The sequence below is a fragment of the Pongo abelii genome, chromosome 2 (genome assembly GCF_028885655.2).
Source record: "Pongo abelii isolate AG06213 chromosome 2, NHGRI_mPonAbe1-v2.0_pri, whole genome shotgun sequence".
NCBI lineage: Eukaryota > Metazoa > Chordata > Mammalia > Primates > Hominidae > Pongo > Pongo abelii.
The window spans coordinates 181,647,895-181,668,414 of NC_085928.1; the positions used below are offsets into that span (position 1 = coordinate 181,647,895).

The following is a 20,520-nucleotide window of genomic DNA, read 5'->3' on the forward strand; positions in this document are numbered from 1 at the left end:
TGTCACCTTTAAAAGTAAGTCTCATTTAGACATTAATAAAATAGTCGTCTTGGCCAGGTGCTGTGGTTCCCATCTGTAATCCCAGCACTTTGGAAGGCCAAGGTGGGCAGATCACTTGAGCTCAGGAGTTCAAGACCAGCCTGAGCAACATGGTAAAACCCCATCTTTACAAAAAATACAAAATTTAGCCAGGTGCGGTGGTACGCACCTGTATCCCTGCTACCTGGGGGGCTGAGGTGGGAGGATCGCTTGAGCTCAGGAGGTCGAGGCTGCAGTGAGCCAAGATCATACCACTGCACTCCAGCCTTGGTGACAAGGTGAGACCCTGTCTCAAAAAAAAAAAAAAAAAAAAGTCTTCGACTGTGAGAAACTTTTTAAACTATACGTTATCATCCATATATGCTTTCTGGTATTTTAAATCCCAAAAATGTGACTCAGGAAATATTTATTAATATGGAACCAGGGCTTTAATCTTCACAGAAAGATTTACACAATTTACAGTGATGACACATTTCATTCCAGGGAGAATCGTATCTTTTTAGATTGTCCCAGTTGACTTATGATTTAATCCAAAGTTTAAAAAGAGGGGACATATTTCTTTTGTGTAACAAAGCCTTTCCCTCCCCTTTCCTAGCTGTTGCTTCTCATAACCCTTCTCATAAGGGTTAAATCCAAACGTCAGTTTTTCAGGGAGCCTTTCCTTGACTCCCAGAGCTAAAGTCACCCTCTCCAATCCCCAAATCCCTCACAAACCATTTTTTCCCCTTTAAAGCTCTCATCGCTACCTGAATTTACATTAATTGTCAGTTTAGTGCCTGCATTTCCCCTCTAATAGAACTCCATGAGGGCAGAGACTTCATCTTGTTCACTACTGTTTTCACAGGAGTATGCCACAATCTGGCATACATTAGGCACTCGATAAATGACTGAATAAACCAGACCATGGCTTCCATTCCTTGAGTAGATGCCTTAGGTTGGGTTGTCCCAGAAGTAAACTCTGAGATACAGATATATGTGTGTAAAGGAGTTTAAGAAAGTGGCACCAGGAAGCACCAATTAGGGATGGACAGAAAGAAAGAGCAAGGAAGGAAGCCACAGAGAGTGTATTTTCATGCTTTTTATTGTGGGCAGCTGTGCTGTAAGCCAGCTTAAGGCGTTCTGGGAGACAGTGTAGAGAATGCTGCAGAGTCACCCCAACTGAGGAGGAGGGGACTGGACACCAATCAATTCTTGGCTGATGGCTGCTCCAGGGAGCTGTTGACACTTCCCAGACTGCTGTGCACACAGACAGGTGGGTTCTGACAGCCTACAGAATTTTTGGTCAAAGAATCACAAATGCTTAAGGTTACAGTCTGAAAACTGTGGTTGGCATGTAGCAGCTGATTTGGGCAAAGTTAACGACTAGGGAGGAGTGGTCAGAAGGAATCCTCAAGTTTCTAGAAGTTAGAGAAGTGTATCTGAAAGCAAATACTTTTTTTAGTGTATTATTTCCCTTCTTATTTTAGTAAAACTTTCTCCCCAGCGACAGAGCAAGACTCCATCTCAAAAAAAAACCAAAACAAACAAAAAAAAAACTTTTTTCCCTTACAAAAATTTTCAGTTTTTTTTAGTTTAATCTTCTGATATTTTCCTTGTAATTTCTTCTGTCCCTTCAAAGCCCAGAAAGTAAAGGCCCAACTTAATGGTATTTTTTGTTGGTAGTATATCTTAAATCGGTGTGTGTAAAGGTGGATGTCAGTATTAATTTTATATATTTTGAATATACACATAGCTCAATTCCACATTTACACACAAACACATTCATCATTTTCAATTTGGGGAAAATATTATATATAGATATAAAATATTTATAACTGATTTCTTCAGTGTTTTAATAGTTTTTCAAAATCCCAGTACATTGTTATTGCAACAGTTATTGTCTATTATGTGCCAAACTTGGGGGATATAGATAAGAATCAGATGAGAATATTGTTCCTCAAGGAGTTTTTAGTTGGTAAGACGTAAGATATAAAATAACGTTTTCTGTCTATATTACACTTACCATGATAAACATTTTTCAGAAATATAAGTCTAAAATTATCATCCCTGAAGTCTGCACAATTTTACTTAAGTTTTTGTTAAAGTGTACAGTTCAGTTTGATTTTTAGTATATTCACAAAGTTGTATAACCATCACCACTATCTAGTTCCAAACTATCTTCATTGGCCCAAAAATAAACCCCATACCAGTATCAAATTAGTAGAAAGAAACCTCCTCCCCATTCCCTGGAAACCCTTTATCTACTTCTGTCTCTACAGATTTGTCTATTCTGAAAATTTCATATAAATAAGAATGATATAATATGTGCCTTTTTGTATCTGGATTTTTTCATTTATCCTGTTTTCAAGGTTCATCCACATTGTAGCATGTATCAGAACTTCATATCCTTTTCCATTTAATTTTTTAATTTTTATTCAGATGTAATTCACATATCATAAAACTTACCTTTTAAAAGTTCACAATGCAATGGTTTTTAGCATATTCACAGAGTTGTGCAACCGTCACTACCGTCTTATTTCAGAATATTTTCATCACCCCATAAAGAAACTCCATGACCATGAGTGGTCTTCATTTCTCTTTTTTCAATGTATTTTTAATTTCTGTGGTACATAGTAGGTTTATATATTTATGGGGTATATGAGATACTTTGATACAAGCATACAATGTGGAATAATTACATCAGGATAAATGTGGTATCCATCACCTCAAGCATTATCCTTTATGTTACAAACAACTCAATTAGACTCTTTTAGTTATTGTAAAACATACAATTAAATTAGTATTGACTATAGTCACCTGTTGTGCTATCGAATACTAGTTCTTAATTATCCTATTTGTTTGTACCCATTAACCATCCCCACTATCCCCCTCCACACTGCCTTTCCCAGCTTCTGATAAAATCTCCATGAGTTCAGTTGTTTTAATTTTTAGCTTCCACTAGTAACTGAGAACATGTGAAGACTGTCTTTCTGTGCCTGGCTTATTTAACTTAACATAATGACCTCTAGATCCATCCATGTGGCAATGACAGGATCTCATTCTTTTCTGTGACTGGATAGTACTCCATTCATCTGTTGATGAACACCTGGGTTGCTTCCAAATCTTGGCTATTGTGAATAGTGCTGCAACACAGATGGAAGTGCAGATATATCTTTGATATACTGATTTCCTTCTTTTGGATATATACCTAGAAGTGGAATTGCTAGATCATATGGTAGCTCTATTTTGAGTTTTTTGAGGAACGTCCAAACTGTTCTCCATAGTCGTTGTACTAATTTACATTCCCATCAACAGTGTATAAGGGTTCCCTTTTCTCCACATCCTTACCAGTATGTTATTGCCTGTCTTTTTGATAAAAGCCATTTTAACTGGGGTGAGATGATATCTCATTGTGGTTTTCATTTGCATTTCTCTGATGATCAATGATATTGAGTGCCTTTTCATACACCTGTTTGCCATTGGTATGTCTTCTTTCAAGAAATGTATATTCAGATCTTTTGTCCATTTTTAAATCAGATTATTAGATTTTTTTTCCTATGGAGTTCTTTCTGGTTGTTAATCCCTTATCAGATGGGTAGTTTGTAGGTATTTTCTCCCATTCTGTGGTTTATCTCTTCACTTTGTTGATTGTTTCCTTTGCTGTGCAGAAGCTTTTTAACTTGATGTGATATATTCCTTTTATGGCTGGATAATATTCCACTCTATAGGAATACCACATTTTGTTTATCCATTCATCAATTGATGAACATTTGAATTGTTTCCACTTGTAAGGCTATTATCCATAATACCGCTATTATAATACTGCTATGGAAAAGTTTTATTGTAGACATATTTTTTCAATTCTCCTAGGTGAATCCCTGGAATTGCTGGGACATGTGGTAACTATGTTTAACAGTTTAAAGAACTGCCAGACTGTTTTCCAAAGTGGCTGCACCATTTTACATTTCCATTAACAATATCTGCGGTTTCTCGACAGAAAATATTCTAGTCTCTCTACACCCTCACCACCATTTGTTATTGTCCATCTCTTTGATTATAGCCGTCCTAACGGGTGTGAAATTGTATCTCATTGTGGATTTGATTTACATTTACATAATGACTAGTAACGTTGAGCATCTTTTCTTATACTTATTGGCCATTTGTACATCTTCTTTGGCTGGCCAATTTGTGCGTTCTGTGTCCTTGGGTTTTCATGAATATAATTTGCACACTTTGCCTACAAGTTCAGCTTTGGGTAGAATATTTAAATGGATGCTGGAACTTGGATTTTAAAATATAATTAAAAATTTGTTCTGCCATGGCTTTTAAAGGATTTATAATTTAAAACTGGTATGTAAAACTAGCCCAAATACCCAGTGTATTAAAACAAACAAATACACAAAACTCACTAATTCCTACCTTTTTGACCATCTGTAGCAGGCTCTTCCCTGACCACAGCAATTCAAGCCTGGTATTCTGTGTCCTCCAGATCTTTTCATTATCATACCTTCTCTGAAAGAGACAGGAAATTAGCCCATCACCTTCAAATTTCCCACTCCCACTTAGCTTGTACAGCCTCCTAACACGGGACTAAATAAACCATCTCATTCTCACATGACTTTCCTCCCTACTCTCTCCTCCTCGCTCTCAACTAGCTCAGTGCCCTAATTGTTAGGCTGGGTACTCTAGAGGCAAACCCTAAAACACACTAGTGAGATAAAGCCCCTTCAGCATTCGGGGCGGTGTGATTCTGTTGTGCACTACACAGGACCTTAAGCATCCTGTCTCCTGGCTCTAAATGTTGAATGTTCCCTCCTTAACATTGTGACACTGTGACAAACTAAGAAAGACCCCATGCATTTTCCACATGCCCACACAGGGATGATTCACCTGCTGTTGAGACCATGGTGCATCTCACCCACAGATTCCAGGACATCTCTGTGTCTCTTCACACCCAGTTCTAGCAAACTATTTGAGCTAGTTGAGCCATGCCAAAGGAAGCAGAGCACAGCTACTAGTTTTGAAAACAGTAATATCTTAATTCTGAAAAATGTAACAAGAAAAACCAATAACAAAGGCTAAACTTAAAAAAAAATTTTTTGAAACAACTACTAACAATGCTCTTAACTAGAACTTGAAAGTTAAGCTCTTTATATTTTCAAGCTCTAATATTGTGAAGGAAAATTATAAACTTCCATCTGGCTATACAACATATATTTTACATAGTATTATTTTAAAATAATCATCAAAATGAGTAGTAAACATTGAACTTTATAAGGGATTATAAAAGGAGATCTTACATATTTGATTTTTAATGTATTCTCCTACACATCATACTTGCTATAGGTATTGAACACTTCCACTGTTGGGTTAGAAAGAATCTGTGCTGTAAGCACATGACAAATACAGTGGAGCAGTTGCTACCACTGTTTATCACAGGAGATGCTCTGATTTGTATGAATAATTCCATCAGTTGCTCTAACTACTGGGGAGAAGAGAAGCTAGCAGTAAAGCCAGGAAGACTCCATCACCATGGCATGCTGCTACATCAAGTGTGAATGCATATCAATTTTTCATACTTCTCTTTTAAGGTTTATTGCAACTTACATGCCCTTTGGTCCCAAATCATGGATGAAAGACAGCTGGCTTATATCAAGAAACTCTGTCTGAAAAGAAGCAAAAAATCCATCTTTAGCAAGCAAAACAATTCAAATTTATGCATTAAAAACATGATTAGGTATAGCTGTGTGTAAATACTGTTTGGTGTGCTCCATAGACTACACAGATCAATAATAATGGCACTGCACTAAAAGAGTGCAGATTAGAAGTATATAAATAATGAAGACACACCCTACTAGATCTTCTAAATCTCAAGAGAGTCTGTGTGCCCTAACATATAGAGATAAAATGCTCAAGAAGCTTGGAGAGAGAGAGTTTATTCTCAATATTCTTTCATGTTTGTTTTTGTTGCGTGGGGTGGATATTGTGTGGCATAGTGTACACTCAAACAATAAAAGAATGTGAGAAGCAAGTGATATTGGTGCAGGATCTGGAAGATGGACTGGATTTGGGCCCACAGTGTGAAATGGGAGATGAATGAGGGGCTAGAACAGAAGGTCCAAAAAGGTTATAGGATGTACAGTTGGGTTACAGTGAATAAGATGAAGGAAAAGAATGAAAAATTAAACAGGCTGAAAAGAGAGTGGGGAGGGCTTTCAACATCAGGCACAATGAAAAGAATTATTTTTAATGAGTTGAAGAGGAAGAGAATTTTAGGCCCACCTTCACTGTATTAGAAGGTTAAAAACTGTAAATATTATAACAACAACTGTGGCTGTGTTTACTGAGTGCTGACTCTGTGTTGGTGTTATGCTAACCATTTCTCATGCATTATCTCAAACCCCTTTGAAGCAGGTGCTATTTTTCCCATTTTACAGAAGAGGAAACTGAGGTTTAGTGTAGGGGTAAGCAAATATTTTCTGTAAAGAGCCAGACAGTAAATATTTTGGGCTTTGTGGGCATACATTCCATTTTGCAACTACTTAGCTCTGCTGTTGTAGCATGGAAATAGCCATAGACGCATACATAAACAAGTAACTGTGGCTGTGTTCCAATAAAATCTTATTTATGGATGTAAAATATGAAGATAATCTAATTTTATGTGCCACAAAATATTATTATTATTTTGATTTTTTTTCAATCACTTAAAAATGTAAAAACTATTCTTAGTTCACAGAACATACAAAAACAGGCAATGGGCAATAGGCAGGATTTGGTCCACGGGCCTTAGTCTGCAGGCCTCTGTTTTAGAGAAGTCAAGTAAATTGTCCAAGATCACATAGTTAAGAAGGGATTAACTCAGTATGATTAACTCATTATGAAGTCAGACCAAAGTCAGCGCCCTCAAACTAAGCTGCAAAAGCAAAAAGTCATTCAACATTTATCTAACTCAAATCGAGTTCCTTGCGTATTCTAGGTAGGTGAAAGCTAGATGTAAATGTGGAGGCATAGAGGGGAAAAACAAATCAACATTATATAATGTTTAGCATATGCAGACTTGCAGCTTTTTTTAAAAAGTGACCAACAACAAGTTCAGTTCCTTAGACCACGCCAATAACAGCCTTGATAGACCAACAAAGACTAAAAAGATACTCTCCCAGCATTAGGAAGCAGACAGGAGACCAGATATGGAAAACACTCCCCTCAATGAAGTTCTGTGGGATGAACCACACTAGATACATGTGAAAGTAGTTACAGAGTTATACAGTAGTGGAGGGCAACCACTTCCTAGCTGACATGACATCACAGAGGCAGGGGCATGTGATCTAGGTTTGTAAATGGGATTAATAAAAAAAAAGTTTTCCATGAAAGTTCTATATGTGATTGGACATATCTAACACTACTCTTGTAAAAAAAAAATTACAAATATCTCAAGGCTGTCCATCCTTGTAAGGTTCACTTAAATGCTTGCATTTTTCTCTTTTCTTGGGGTTATTTGCAGAAAATAGGTCTTTAAAATTCAAAAGGACTTAAATATCTTTTTAAAATCCTAAGTCAAAGGTATCTTCATATAGCATTTTTTAATTGAGAATTTAAAAAGTCAAGGTCTCAGCCAGGCATAGTGGCTCATGCCTGTAATCCCAGCATTTGGGAAGGCTGATGCGGGGGGATCACTTGAGGTCAAGAGTTCAAGACCAGCCTGGCCAACATGGCAAAACCCCATCTCTACTAAAAATACAAAAATTAGCCAGGTGTGGTGGTGCATGCCTGTAATCCCAGCTACTCAGGAGGCAGAGGCTGAGGCAGGAGAATCACTTGAACCCGGGAGGCAGAGGTTGCAGTGAGCGGAGATCGTGCCCCTGCACTCCAGCCTGGGCCACACAGCAGGAATGTCTCAAAAAACAAACAAACAAACAAAAAACACCTCAAGGTCTTTACATTTCATTTCTTATATAAAACAGTGATTCATTCAGTATCATGCATTTTTATCTGGTTTGTGAAAATGCTTCTTAACTGGAAAATGTAGTAACCTATGGGTTATTGGAAATGACTCACAGATTGCCAGCCATAAAATCCAAAATATTTTAAAATCCTAAGTCATAACTTATATCTAGAGAGCAGACAAATAATGTCAGTCCTAGTTTACATTTGAAGACTATACTCAACTACAGAGGCATAACTAACTTATGCAAAGTCCCAGAACAGTCGAAGGGAAGAATAGGAAATGAAAACAAAAATCAAGGAAGCCACTAATCTAATTCCTGGATATTTTCTTATTTACATAGCTGTTATCATCAAATAGTTGACAACAGAAATATTCTCTAAAATCATTCAGAAATCATAACTTTTGGAGTATATCATAACAAAATTGCTAAGCATAAAGAATCTCAACTAAGTAGACAAGCACACACTAATAATGTAGAAAATTGAAAGCTACACATTAATATGAAATTTAATTTATCCTAATGGCTTAGTAAAGTTTGACTGGAGAGAGATTTCCAGAAGGAACCAGGCCTATTATACGGAAAAAAAAAAAATATCTGGCAATAAACGTTTTTCTAATACAGAGTTATCAAATTGAAAGTAAATGTGTCAGGGTCAACTGAGAGGCAAACCTAACTAATAAAAATTGAAATTTAACAAAGATGATGTTGTCCAAACTTCTTAGTACATCTTCAGTGATAAGAATTTCATTATCCATTTGGGCAAGTGATTCTCAGGAATAAGAATTTAAAGATCAATTTAGCCTAACAGTATTTCGCAGGGCTTATTCCATTGATCTTCTGAGTAATGTATAATCAATACCTTTTTGTCTTTGTTTTTTGGCAAAGGAATTTGTAAAATATGAATACAATTGAAATAATGTTGCAATGCAATAATGTTGTTGGCACTAGGTGGAAAGTGGTCTCAAGTAAAAAAATCCAACGCGATCTACCAGTTGGATACTAAAAATGTTAGAGAATCAGAGAAGCAAAAATATTTCCATGCCAAGAGACAAGCAACAAGGCCTAGGGGTAACAAAAAAATCCTGAAAATTACTTGACAATAACGTACACACTGCCCCTTCCACCCAACCTTGTATTGTAAGAGAAGGGTGACTTTCCGAGACTCCTTTTATTTCCCAGGTAGCAAAAACTCAAGTAAATGGCCAGGTGGGAAATTATCAGATACAAGGAAGGTAAGAGCATTGAGTTGGGCAATGTCCTTGTAAGCTCAGGTACTCCAGGAAAGGCAGGGAACAAAGAGGACATCTAATCTATGAAGGAAGCTGGGAGGCTGGGCAAAGGCCTAAAGTCCTTCTCAACACTAAGACTCAATCATGAGAAAGAAAACATTTCCCTTAATTTGAAGATGCAGCTGTTCCAATTAGTACAGCTTTTCCCTATTAGAATGAAAACACTGTGTGCATGTTTATTCTTTACCTACTCTTCCCCTCAAGTTAAAGTTCATTCTACAAAACAAGGGAGAGGTGAACTCAGTATTATTGATCTGTGGGATGTTTTACCCAAGGATTTCAAGCTAATTACCTTCTTGGGGATAAGGAATCTGAGTCACATAAGTTAAATGATTTACTTCAAGGTAGAGATAAGATCCTATCAGCTTAGGGCCCTTCTCTTGGAAATTGTACAATTTGTTCCATTTCTAGATTTTAATCTCAGGTATGAAAAAGGTACATTTATTGCTCCTTATTCCTCTGATTTTAATTCCCTGGAAGATAAGCATTTTCCAGTTCCTAATTAAAATGCCTAGCTAGTGAGTTCTCTACTACAGTCAGCACTAATACAGTTTCAGAATACAAAAGGAATTCTTGTTTGAGATTTTTTTGTATGTTATTACACAACTCAGATATTGCTATTTTTTTACATATTTATGCTTAGAGTAAAGGGGAAATACATTTGTCCCCATTTTACAAATGAGCAAAGAAAACTGAACAAATCACCAATAGTCTCTGAGGGAACTGTCTGATGATGACTACACTAAAACACTAGGATGCTCTGCTTTGGAGAACCACAAGAAGGAGAAAAAAAAAGAATTAAAAGCAGAGGAAGTCTTCATAATCATGGGAGAAAAGGTCTGAGCACAAACCCAACCCATGACTATATAAAAGTGAGAGGAAAGAACTGTACATGTCTAATTTCAGAGGCCATTTAAGAAAAATAATGTCAGTGCTTAGAACCCTAAACCAAATTCCTTTGGGGAAAATCCTATTACACTAACACCTTTATAATAAATCTATCTCACTTTTTTTTTTTTTCTTTGGCAGAGTCTTGCTCTATAGCCCAGGCTGGAGTGCAGTGGCGCAATCGTGGCTTGCTGCAACCTCCACCTCCCAGGTTCAAGCGATTCTTCTGTCTCAGCCTCCCAAGTAGCTGGGATTAAAGGCGCCCACCACCAGGCCTGGCTAATCTTTGTATTTTTAGTAGAGATGAGGTTTCACCATGTTGTCCAGGCTGGTCTCGAACTCCTGACCTCAAGTGATCCACCTGCCTCGGCTTCCCAAAATGCTGGGATTGTAGGCATGAGCCACTGCGCCCAGCCCTATCTCTACTTTTTAAAGTGGTATAACTTTATCAAGACATTTCTAAGCTGAGCATAGCATTTTAGTTTAGTTCTCAAACTCCTGATGATAAGAATCACTTGAGCTATTTGTTAAACACATTTATTCCAAATACAGATCTGGATGGCCCTATAGAGATTGTAAGAACATATCCTATTCAGTCCTGTGACCTATGATCCATGATTCTATCTGCTTACAGACCTGAATTAACTTAAAATAGGTTTGTTTTATACTTATAAAAGTATAAATTTATTATATACATGTTAAAATAACTTTTAATGTGCTTTTTACAGACAGTAAAGCATTTTTTAACAGATACTTTTTTTAGTATTTCTCACAATTATTGAAGAAAACACATAAATTCCAATCTCACTTCACAAATACGAGGCAGAGGCCTACAGATCTAGTTTTTAGGCCAGACTACATTTAAAGAAAAAGAATGTTAGAGAATTAATGTATATCAAATTGTATCCTATGCTTGAATCATATTGAACAATTTAGCTGTTGGAGAGAATAATCTCAGGATCAACAAAAATGAGAGGGAGGCTGGGCACGGTGGCTCAAACGCCTGTAATACCAGCACTTTGGGAGGCCGAGGTGGGCAGATCACAAGGTCAAGGGACCGAGACCATCCTGGCCAACATGGTGAAACCTCGTCTCTACTAAAAATACAAAAATTTGCTATAATCCCACCTGTAGTCCCAGCTACTTGGGAGGCGGAGGCAGGGGAATTGCTTGAACCTGGGAGGCGGGGAGGTTGCAGTGAGCCGAGATCATGCCACTGCACTCCAGCCTGGGCAACAGAGCAAGACTCCATCTCAAAAAAAAAAAAAAAAAAAAAAAAGAAAGAAAGAAAAAAAAGAAAATGAAAAAAAGAGAAAATGAGAGGGAGAATCTATTCACAGTCAGTTGCTAATGAGGCTTTCCCTTCCAAAGGAAATGCTTATAGGTCACTCTGGGATTTCTAAATACAATATGGCCTAACTGTGAAAATATTTTTATGACTGGAAAAGTAATTAAAATGAACATTTTTTAAATATAAACATTCTTTAGTCAATAGTAGAATCCCAAATGTAGAAAAGTACATGAAAAGAGAAGAATGAACTCACCAAGAATGGTTACAGCCAAAAGAAATAGTAAAAGTAAAGTCACAGGCAGGCAGAAAAGTAAAAGAAATGGAAAATTATTGCATATGGGTACTAATACACATTTAAATAATTGTCTATTAAAGAAAATAGCATGTCGGATTTCAGACAACACAACAGGAGGTATCATTTTTATTAACAATAGTAGTAGTATCCTTATTCATTGTTATTTCAACAATACAAGTTTCTGAGTCCTAGAAGAAAAGAAACCCCTGCCTCCCATCATCCTTCTCTTGAGATCCTCTGGTGCAACCCAAATTCCTGTTTTCCTGAGAAAACCCTTCTCCAGGTTTACGAAGACACAGAAGCTCCCTCAAGTCTACTGAATGCCCCAGTGCAAGCTGCTGCAGGAGGCAGGTAGTGACCTAGATCCAGGTCAGCTCTGTGTAATGGGGACCAGCTGGATGTATATTTGGACCAGACTCCAAACCATGTGCTGCAAGGCAGCAGGAAGGCGGCTCCTGTCATGAGAAACTCGCAGAGCCAAGTGCTCTTGCATCCTCTCCAAAATACCCTAAAGTCTTTACTGTTTCTGTTTATGTGTTTATGTGATGCCATTCTCTAAACTAGCGGACAAATCACAATTGCACCAACTCTAGAGTTCTGCACATATATAATACAGATGCATACAGCCCCCATAACCATACAATTCATACAAATGCATACATACATACAATAAACCAGTGCATTCTCAGTTATCCAGACCTCTGGATAATTGAAGGCTAAACCTTTAAAAACACCCCACCTTTAATAGTGCAGAGCTAATTGTTTGCTGACACTAGAAAACCCACTCCCTCCCTGCTTGCCAGCTGCATCCCCAAGCTTAATCTCTGTGGCTGCATCTAAGCCCCATCACCTCTTCTTTCTTTACTTGGATTCCTCAAGGATTTTTTCTTTCCTAGCTTTTCCCATGCTTCTCACTTTCACATGAAAAGATAGGCCTTTAACAGGCATGACAAACCAATCAGATGGCAATCGCCCTATGCACCACGGAATCTTTAGGCATTCAACTCCACTCAACTGTTTTCATCACTTACTACTCAACAGTTACTCTTTGTAGCTAAAAATGCTTTTTGGCATTTTCCTGGAAACCTGAGAAGAGAAGAAGGTTGATTTCTAGATAATCTAGCCTATAGCAGCATTTCAAGTTCATTTAAATCTATTGTTATAGACATATTAAGTTCTATTCAACTTTTTAAAACAGCATCACACCATTGTAAACTGGATCCTTGCTGTAAAATCAACTTTGCATTCACTTAATTTATTTTAATTCAAGGACGAATGTAGATGTGGATACAATCACTTGTGTTAATAAAATGATCCAAAATTTAGCTGACAATTTACTATAGTGAAAATTACTCCAAACAAATCACTGACTAGTACTTACTGTGGCATGATAGTTTCTATACATGGGCATTTTTAGTATCTTTGTCAAGTAATCTTCCAGTTGTTTCTGTAATGCAAATATTTTAGATAAGTGTTAACATGGTCATATTTATTTTTAAAAATTAAACAGTAGTGACAATGATGAGATCATCATTTTCATCTTAACTTCTATAAGTTATTCAATTATTTATTAATATAATCATGGAGCAAGGAATCCTGAATAGCATTAAGGTGTTATTTCCGTATTTCTCTTGAACTATTATTTAAATATCTTCTTACTTTTTTAACTTTCCATATGCTTAGGTCTTCTATAAACTGCTGACAAGCCCTATTATATATATATAGCTATTATAGCAGGACTTGCTATAAGTCGTTTTAAAGCATTTGTTGATATTACCAAAAACTTTCATTTTTTTTCCAGTTCTAACACTGAACTTACTGAAAGGTACACTACAAATTTTAAACAGCTTTTCAGGAAACAAAGGTGGAGAAAGGTTAAAAGACTTTCTAGTAGAATGTACTGATTTTAAATATGCTAAACTGTGTGTGGAGGCAGATGGGGAGTAGAGGGATATAGGCTTGGGGCACTGGAGCAACATATGTCAATCATATTGACCATGATATAAAATCCAGCATGGTTTTGCTGAATCACTAAGTGTCATTTTCAGTTGAATTCATACATGTGCACACAGTAAACCAAAACTATATAATTTTATATGTCCAGGTATCTTGGAAAATATGTGGTCCAGATGCCTACAAAGATTTTAAACAAGATGACAACTACAAAGGAGAAATCAAACATTCCCTCTGGAACATAAACGTTTCAGATTACAAAGCAGAACTGACAGAAATTAACAAACACTTGTTCATTTTCTAGTAAAAAAAAATTAATTGTCCGCACTCTGCAGCACCCATCTTGAAAGCAGAGCACGCAGAAGTGCCCCTCCTCTGGAGTTTTCTGTCCCAGTGCTGTGCCTGTCTGTACTCTGTCATACTCTTCTCAGGCCCTAACTGCTCCATCTATAGTTTAGGAATGAGATTTCACATATATTTAAGATAGGCTATTACAAACACAGAAACTTATGTATGGAAATATATTATTTTAAAAGAGTAGATCTCAAAACCCACAACAATGAGTTCAATCTTTGACTCACAATAAGCCCAAGGAGGTTCTAGCAGGGAGAACAGCTTCTTCATAATGTTAAGTCCTAACCAAGAACGCTCTTCCTCTTCTGAGAAAATGCACTGTATGGCTTGGGGAAAGAAGGGACTGCCTAACTAGTTCCAGAAAAGCTAAACCAGCCTGGGGATCAATGAGTGGATGAGAGGAGTTGTAGCCAGGCCTACTTCACCCCTCAGTAGATGCTGTGTTTCTACAGCACTGCAAAATTAGGTTTAAAACAACAGAATAGTGAAGAAACTTACTCTTCTACCAAGGGATTGTTCTTCTCTTATCATGTTTTCAGATGAACGGGGCAAACTGGGCATCTCTCGAGGCTCCTCTCTGACGTTTTGCCTCCTAAATGTGTGTCTAAAACACAAACACACAGAATGCAAACACTTACTAGATTATTCTGTGACTATGACTTTAGTATATCTTTCATGAGACAGCATATTTTTAAGAGACTATTTAATTGAAAATATCTACCAACAATAGACTAGTTAGCCGACACTGTGAATTAAATACACTTTTTATTTATTTATTTTAGAGATTGGGTGTGCTCTGTCGCCCAGGATGGAGTGCAGTGGTACAATCATGCTCACTGCAGTTTTAAACTCTTGGGCTCAAGCAATCCTCCTGTTGCAGCCTCCTGAGTAGGTAGAACTACTAACTACCACCACGTGCCACCACGTCCAGCTAAATTTTTAATTTTTTTGTAGGGAGGAGGTCTTGCTACGTTACACAGGCTAGTCTCAAACTCATGGCCTCAACTGATCCTCCTGCCTCAGCCTCCCAAAGTGGTGAGATTACAGGTGTGAGCCACCACACCCAGACAAAATACACTTTCCATTCAACTTGTATACTGGCATAATTCCGAAATGGTTACCTTCTAGTGGGAATGGGGATTCGGATAAAGGCTTTGTACTTGAGCAGCTCTCTGTGAAATTCTTGAAAATGCTTGAATTTCCTCTTAACTTTCCATTTAAATTCCCCATGTGTTAATTCAATAGTGTAAAGATTAATACTTGGTACCTACAGTGATACATAAAAATGTTTGATATTTTAGATAACAACAAAAATTCCAAAAGCTTTCAGTGAACAATATTTAACTAGTAACAGAGAAGTATACTTAAGTCCAGCCTACTTATTTTGTGTAAGTACTTAAGTAAATTTGTTTCAAAAGCAGCCAATTGCAGAAATAATATTCTCTAAATGTTCACTTGATGAATTACATAAGACAAACTTTCAATCACACGAAACGATTCCTACAAATGCTGTTCCTCCAACATATGTGTGTGTATGCATCCACGCACACACACACCTGAAATGAAGAACTAGGTAGAGGAGACAATGAGAAAGGCCCTAATTAGCCTTCAGGGGTCCAGTCCACAAATATAAGCTGTGAACCAGGCAATTGGCAGGGGTGAGAGGTATTGTATACTAAGAGCACCATCTTGGCTGTTTTTGTTCTTCAGAAATGGCACAACATGCCTTCTCTCCTTCTCTTGTGAAACACATTCCAAGGTCCAGCCTTGTCTATACCACCCACCCACCCTAAGGAACCACCAGTGTTAAGGAGGGGTGGGTGGAAAAAGTTACTGCAGTAATGAGTATACAGTGTATACTTGTATAATATAATACATATGTATTATTATTACTAAATCTTCATAACAAACCTATAAGGTAAGCAGTGTTATACCCTTTATTCAGAAGAGGAAACAGGAACAGAGAGGTTAAGTCACTCATTCAAGATCACAAGGCAAAGATGAATTAAACCATGCAGTCTGGCTCTAGAGTCTGTCATTTACCCCCACGTTATTATCTTTCAATCTAAATGCCGGCAGGTGAAATAAGAAAACAAAGCTCATCTTAAGAGACATTTCTGAGTGAGTTGTGCTCAGTGGTGTATCAGGGAGACATGGACCCGAGTCACAGGGAAAGCCTAAACCAGAGGCTGACACCAAAGTGAGTGTAAGCTGGGAGTCAGTACATGTGCAGGTAGGCGGGGACACAGCACCAGGCAAAACCACCCAGAAAGCAATACAGTGCATGCCACCTCCAAAAGACAAGGAGGAAGGGAAGGCAAAGCATGCCCTGACAGCTGGTTATTAATCTGTGCTTCCCCTGAGGCAGGAGGCAGTGGTGGCCTTACTATGCCATGCCATAGCCTGAAGGGACAAAGGTCACCACCCTGCAGCAACTGTCCTCCCCCGGAGACTTAACAACTGCAAAATCCAGCCAGGAACAGAGAAAAGTAGCTACCCTAACAGCTTCTTCTAGTCCAATCCATTTCAAAGGGCATAACTTTGATTGTTGAAGACATTTTACTCCAAAGCCTCAGCGTTCAATGAAAAAGCACGTGAATGAGGACTAAAGGATGGTTTTCTAGGAACCAATCAGAGAGGCAGAGTATGCCTGCAGAATTCTCTCAACAGTATTTTGAGGTAATGGCACTGGCCAATCCAGTATCCTGGCTTTTTTTCTTAAGAGCCAGGTAGCACCAACATTTCCATGCTAAATAAACATTAGGAAAGCTAAGATTCTTGTTGACTTATACCTGCCATGCAAGGTGGAATAAATATGCATCAAGAGTCCAAATGAAACAGAAAACTGGGGAAAGAAGAAGATTAAGAGAGAGGCACTTTGCAACTTATTAAACTGTTAATTTGCCTTACATCCTTTTTAAAAGAAAGAGCTTTGGCTCAAATGAAGAAAGAGGAATATAAGAATGAGGATTAAATGGGAAGGAGGCAAAAACTTGACTGGTGAAAATGACTTGGAAATGATAGATACATAAAAACAAACAAACAAAAACTGACAAACATGATCATAGCTAGGAAGGAGGAAAATGAAAGGCTATGTGCTAATTCACATATATTGACAAAAGAAAAAAAGATGAGTCCATAAATGCTCTGACCCTTGTTGTAGATGTGAAGCGTTCCACTTCCAGAACTTGTGCTTTTATTGGACAGCCAGAGAGATACATCTGTATATTAGGCTCCTTAAATCCTTGAGTGTTATAAACAGCAGAGAAAGGGATATACACTAAAAAATAAGTAAATAAAGTTAATGTAATATATGATTAGCATAACTTGTCTTTTACAGCCATTCTTTTAAGAATCATGTGTTAAAACAAGTGAGCCTCTTATAAAATGATCTGAGCCCAGTGTCACATCTGCAAGGAAAATCAGTCATTTGCTGGTTACTTCAAATTTGTGCTCTTCCGACCAATCCTGATAAACTCTTTTCTTCCCCACTCAGATCATCCGTCTTTACCTTCCTGTATCTTGGGATCGCTGGGAGACATGTCGTATTCTACCTCCTCTCCCTCAAAGTGGAGTTCCCGCGTGTCCAGATTTTCTATGATATTACTCATGTCAGCAGCAATTTTCTGCAGTGCAGAGGTATTTACCCGTCTCTCGTTTTTCAGTGACATGTTAACTTTGGACAGAGTAAAAGCAAAGGGGCTAGGAAAGAAGAAAAGAGTTACAAAGACTTAGCATTTTGATAACATAAAATGCTATTCCACAATTTGAATCCAGACTTAGATACAGCATATGGAAACAATTCAGCCTGCTCTGTGTGAGCCTCAGTTATCCAAAACAACCTTTTAGTTGATGTTCCTGTTTAACATTTAAAGGATTCCTAACTTGTAAATTAAAACAGAGTACTCAACTGTAAAGAAGAAAAAAAAAAAAAGCAACACCACATTGAATGCCAACATTTCTCTCATCCAACTTTATTAACTTGGATAAGTAATTCAAGGGAGATTGGTTTGGGAAAGCTTATTCAGAGAAAGAAATAGATTATTTGCTGTAATAAATACAGCTGAAGAAAGAATATCATGTAAAATAAGCAAATCTAAATATTTCCTAAAGAAAATTTAGAGTATTTCACATATTGAAATATGTCGATTTAGAAATATTTGTATGATAGCATAATATTTCTACATTTTCTCTGTAGGTGATATCCCAAGCAAAGTGTATATTACCTCTTCAAGACAGGAGATTTTGGCCACGACTTTACGTGAGGTATAATGACATATGTGTCTTGAAAGGAAATTGATTAATATACCTATTCCAAAAGACATCTGAGGTGCTAGAATTATACTTCCCTCCTTTTTTTTCTTTAAAGAAAACCAGTTCCATTTCATTCTGACATTTAATAACACAAGTCGTTGCACATCAGTACCCAGGGCAGAAGAGTTCACATGGATATTATTTTTCACGTAAAATATTGAGATTCAAGCTTTGCACACTGTCATCAGAGTTGGATGAAACGTCTGTTTTGCCTGAGGTAGAAATAATCTCTCTGTTAAAACCAGGCCCTAAAACGGAAGGACGCTCATACCAGTAACTCTTCGGCACATGTTCATTTCTTACTGCAAATCACAAACACTGAGCATCCACCACATGTGAGATGAGATGAATGAAAATGTGAAGGTGAATAAGGCAGGCCCCTGTGATTAAGGAGCACCTGATATGGGTGAGGGAAATGAGGCATATAACCCAAAGTTCACCCCTGGCCTCCTCCAAAGTCTTGGGCTTCTTGAGAGTGAAATTTGCCCAGGGTAAGATACTTAGCTGGGTCTGTCCTGCAGGTGCTATCAAAAAGCTAAGTGGCTATATGGGAAATGCTAAGAAAGTCTCAGACAAACTTACACAGCCCTTATTATAACTCAGTGAGTCTCGAAAACCTATACTCTTATGTCTGGGAGAAAGAGACCGTGTTTGGAAATTCAAAAATGGGAGCAAAGGAGGGAGGTTCTGGTTTGGCCAGACATATAAAATTCATATATCTAAGTTCCCTGGATCTACGTAATCAATCATGTTTCTTTCTCTATGTTGGCTGTAAGAAAGCTCGGGGCCAAATTTGTGGCCTACTATGGCAAAGTATAGGACTATCTCTTCCCTTCAACTTTCCCTCTCACTTCTAATTTATATCATAATAGTTAATAGTTACTAATTGTTTAGAATGCACCTCGCTGGTGATAATTGTTTACATACATTATCTCATTTGTCATTAGTAATAAATCTGTGAGGGTCTGTTATTTCCATTTTGAGCATGACAGGAGTTTGTCATCCCCTCTTTATAGATAAGGAAACTGAGGCAAAGAAAGACTAAGTAACTTGACCAATATTTTAAACAATCTGTCAAGGTCACACAGCTGGTAAGTGGTGAAGAAGGGACTGGAATTCAGGTTTCTGTAACCCAAAAGCTGATATTCTCAACCACAACCTTTATCTTGCTATCTATTCTTTGTAGATATGTAAGCGCCTTGGAATAGATGGAACAGTTAATATAAATAAGTACCCTGGGGCAAGTCCATTTAAGAAAAAACCCTAATAGGAAGAATTGGAAATAAACTCCTGCAACTCGGTTACCACAGGATGAAGCCATTTAAATTCCCAGGGTCTTTGTTTCCTCTCTATAAATTGAGGAGTTTGAGCCATTTCATCTCTAGAGTTCTTTTAACATGAAAACCCTAACTGTAGATAAGAGATGCTATAAAAGTGTTCAGCCTCCCTTATAATTTAATTACTTTAACCCTTTTCCTATCCCAAGAAATTAATCAGAGTAGTTTTGCATTTGAGTAAGAGAACCAGGTAGCAGAATGTTTTCTAACCTGGATAATTTAATTAAGATCTATTCAGCCTCCATTGAGGAGCCATTGCCTTTGGTCAAAATCAAAATATGTATGTCCTTTCCTCTTCATTCAACAAACACTTAACAATGCGTCAGATTTTACTTCATTTAAAATACAAGGTAAGGAAAAATTTAGAGGAAAAGAGACAAGGAAAAACAGATAAGAAATTACATCATATCATTGCAGCTTGTTAATTTTTAAAGACTTCAAATATTTTTTATTGATTAAACAGACTTATTAACTTTGCCAACTTTCTTAACATAGTGAAGAAAAACAAAGGTTACTCCAAATAACCTTCCTTTTGAACTATGTGCTGATCTTAAAAATGCCTGTTAATTTTAAGAAATACAAAGACTACAGTAATCTACACAGTGTTACAGAGCCAATGCTATCAAGCTGAAATAAATATCTGACTTCAGATAGAGAAAAAAGAAGCATATTCACTTATGAAAAACTTGAAGAGTGAGACATGAAACAAAGAAAACATCTTATCACTTATCAAGTGTTTATTACATGCTAAACATAATTTTAGCACAGTTATGTTATTTAATACTCACAATGACCCTACCTGGTAAGTATGATTATTCTGAGAGATTTAGTTAAA

At 37.2% G+C, this 20,520-nt stretch overlaps 1 protein-coding gene across 7 annotated transcripts in view; it reads right to left on the reverse strand.

Moving 5' to 3' along the window:
- Positions 1-20,520, reverse strand: part of PLD1 (phospholipase D1) — a 210,026-nt gene that overhangs the window by 119,276 nt on the left and 70,230 nt on the right. For 6 of the 7 annotated variants that reach the window (XM_002814286.6, XM_002814285.6, XM_054552993.2 and 3 more), the window contains exons 2-8: positions 17,546-17,736; positions 17,187-17,314; positions 15,156-15,301; positions 14,533-14,638; positions 13,109-13,174; positions 5,626-5,684; positions 4,438-4,530 (exon numbers count right to left, since the gene is read on the reverse strand). In XM_002814286.6, coding sequence (XP_002814332.3) covers positions 4,438-4,530; positions 5,626-5,684; positions 13,109-13,174; positions 14,533-14,638; positions 15,156-15,301; positions 17,187-17,314; positions 17,546-17,705 — 758 coding nt within the window. In that variant the 5' untranslated portion in view covers positions 17,706-17,736. Of the gene's footprint in view, positions 1-4,437; positions 4,531-5,625; positions 5,685-13,108; positions 13,175-14,532; positions 14,639-15,155; positions 15,302-17,186; positions 17,317-17,545; positions 17,737-20,520 lie in introns of those variants that run through there. The other variant, XM_054552995.2, reaches the window with a different exon arrangement.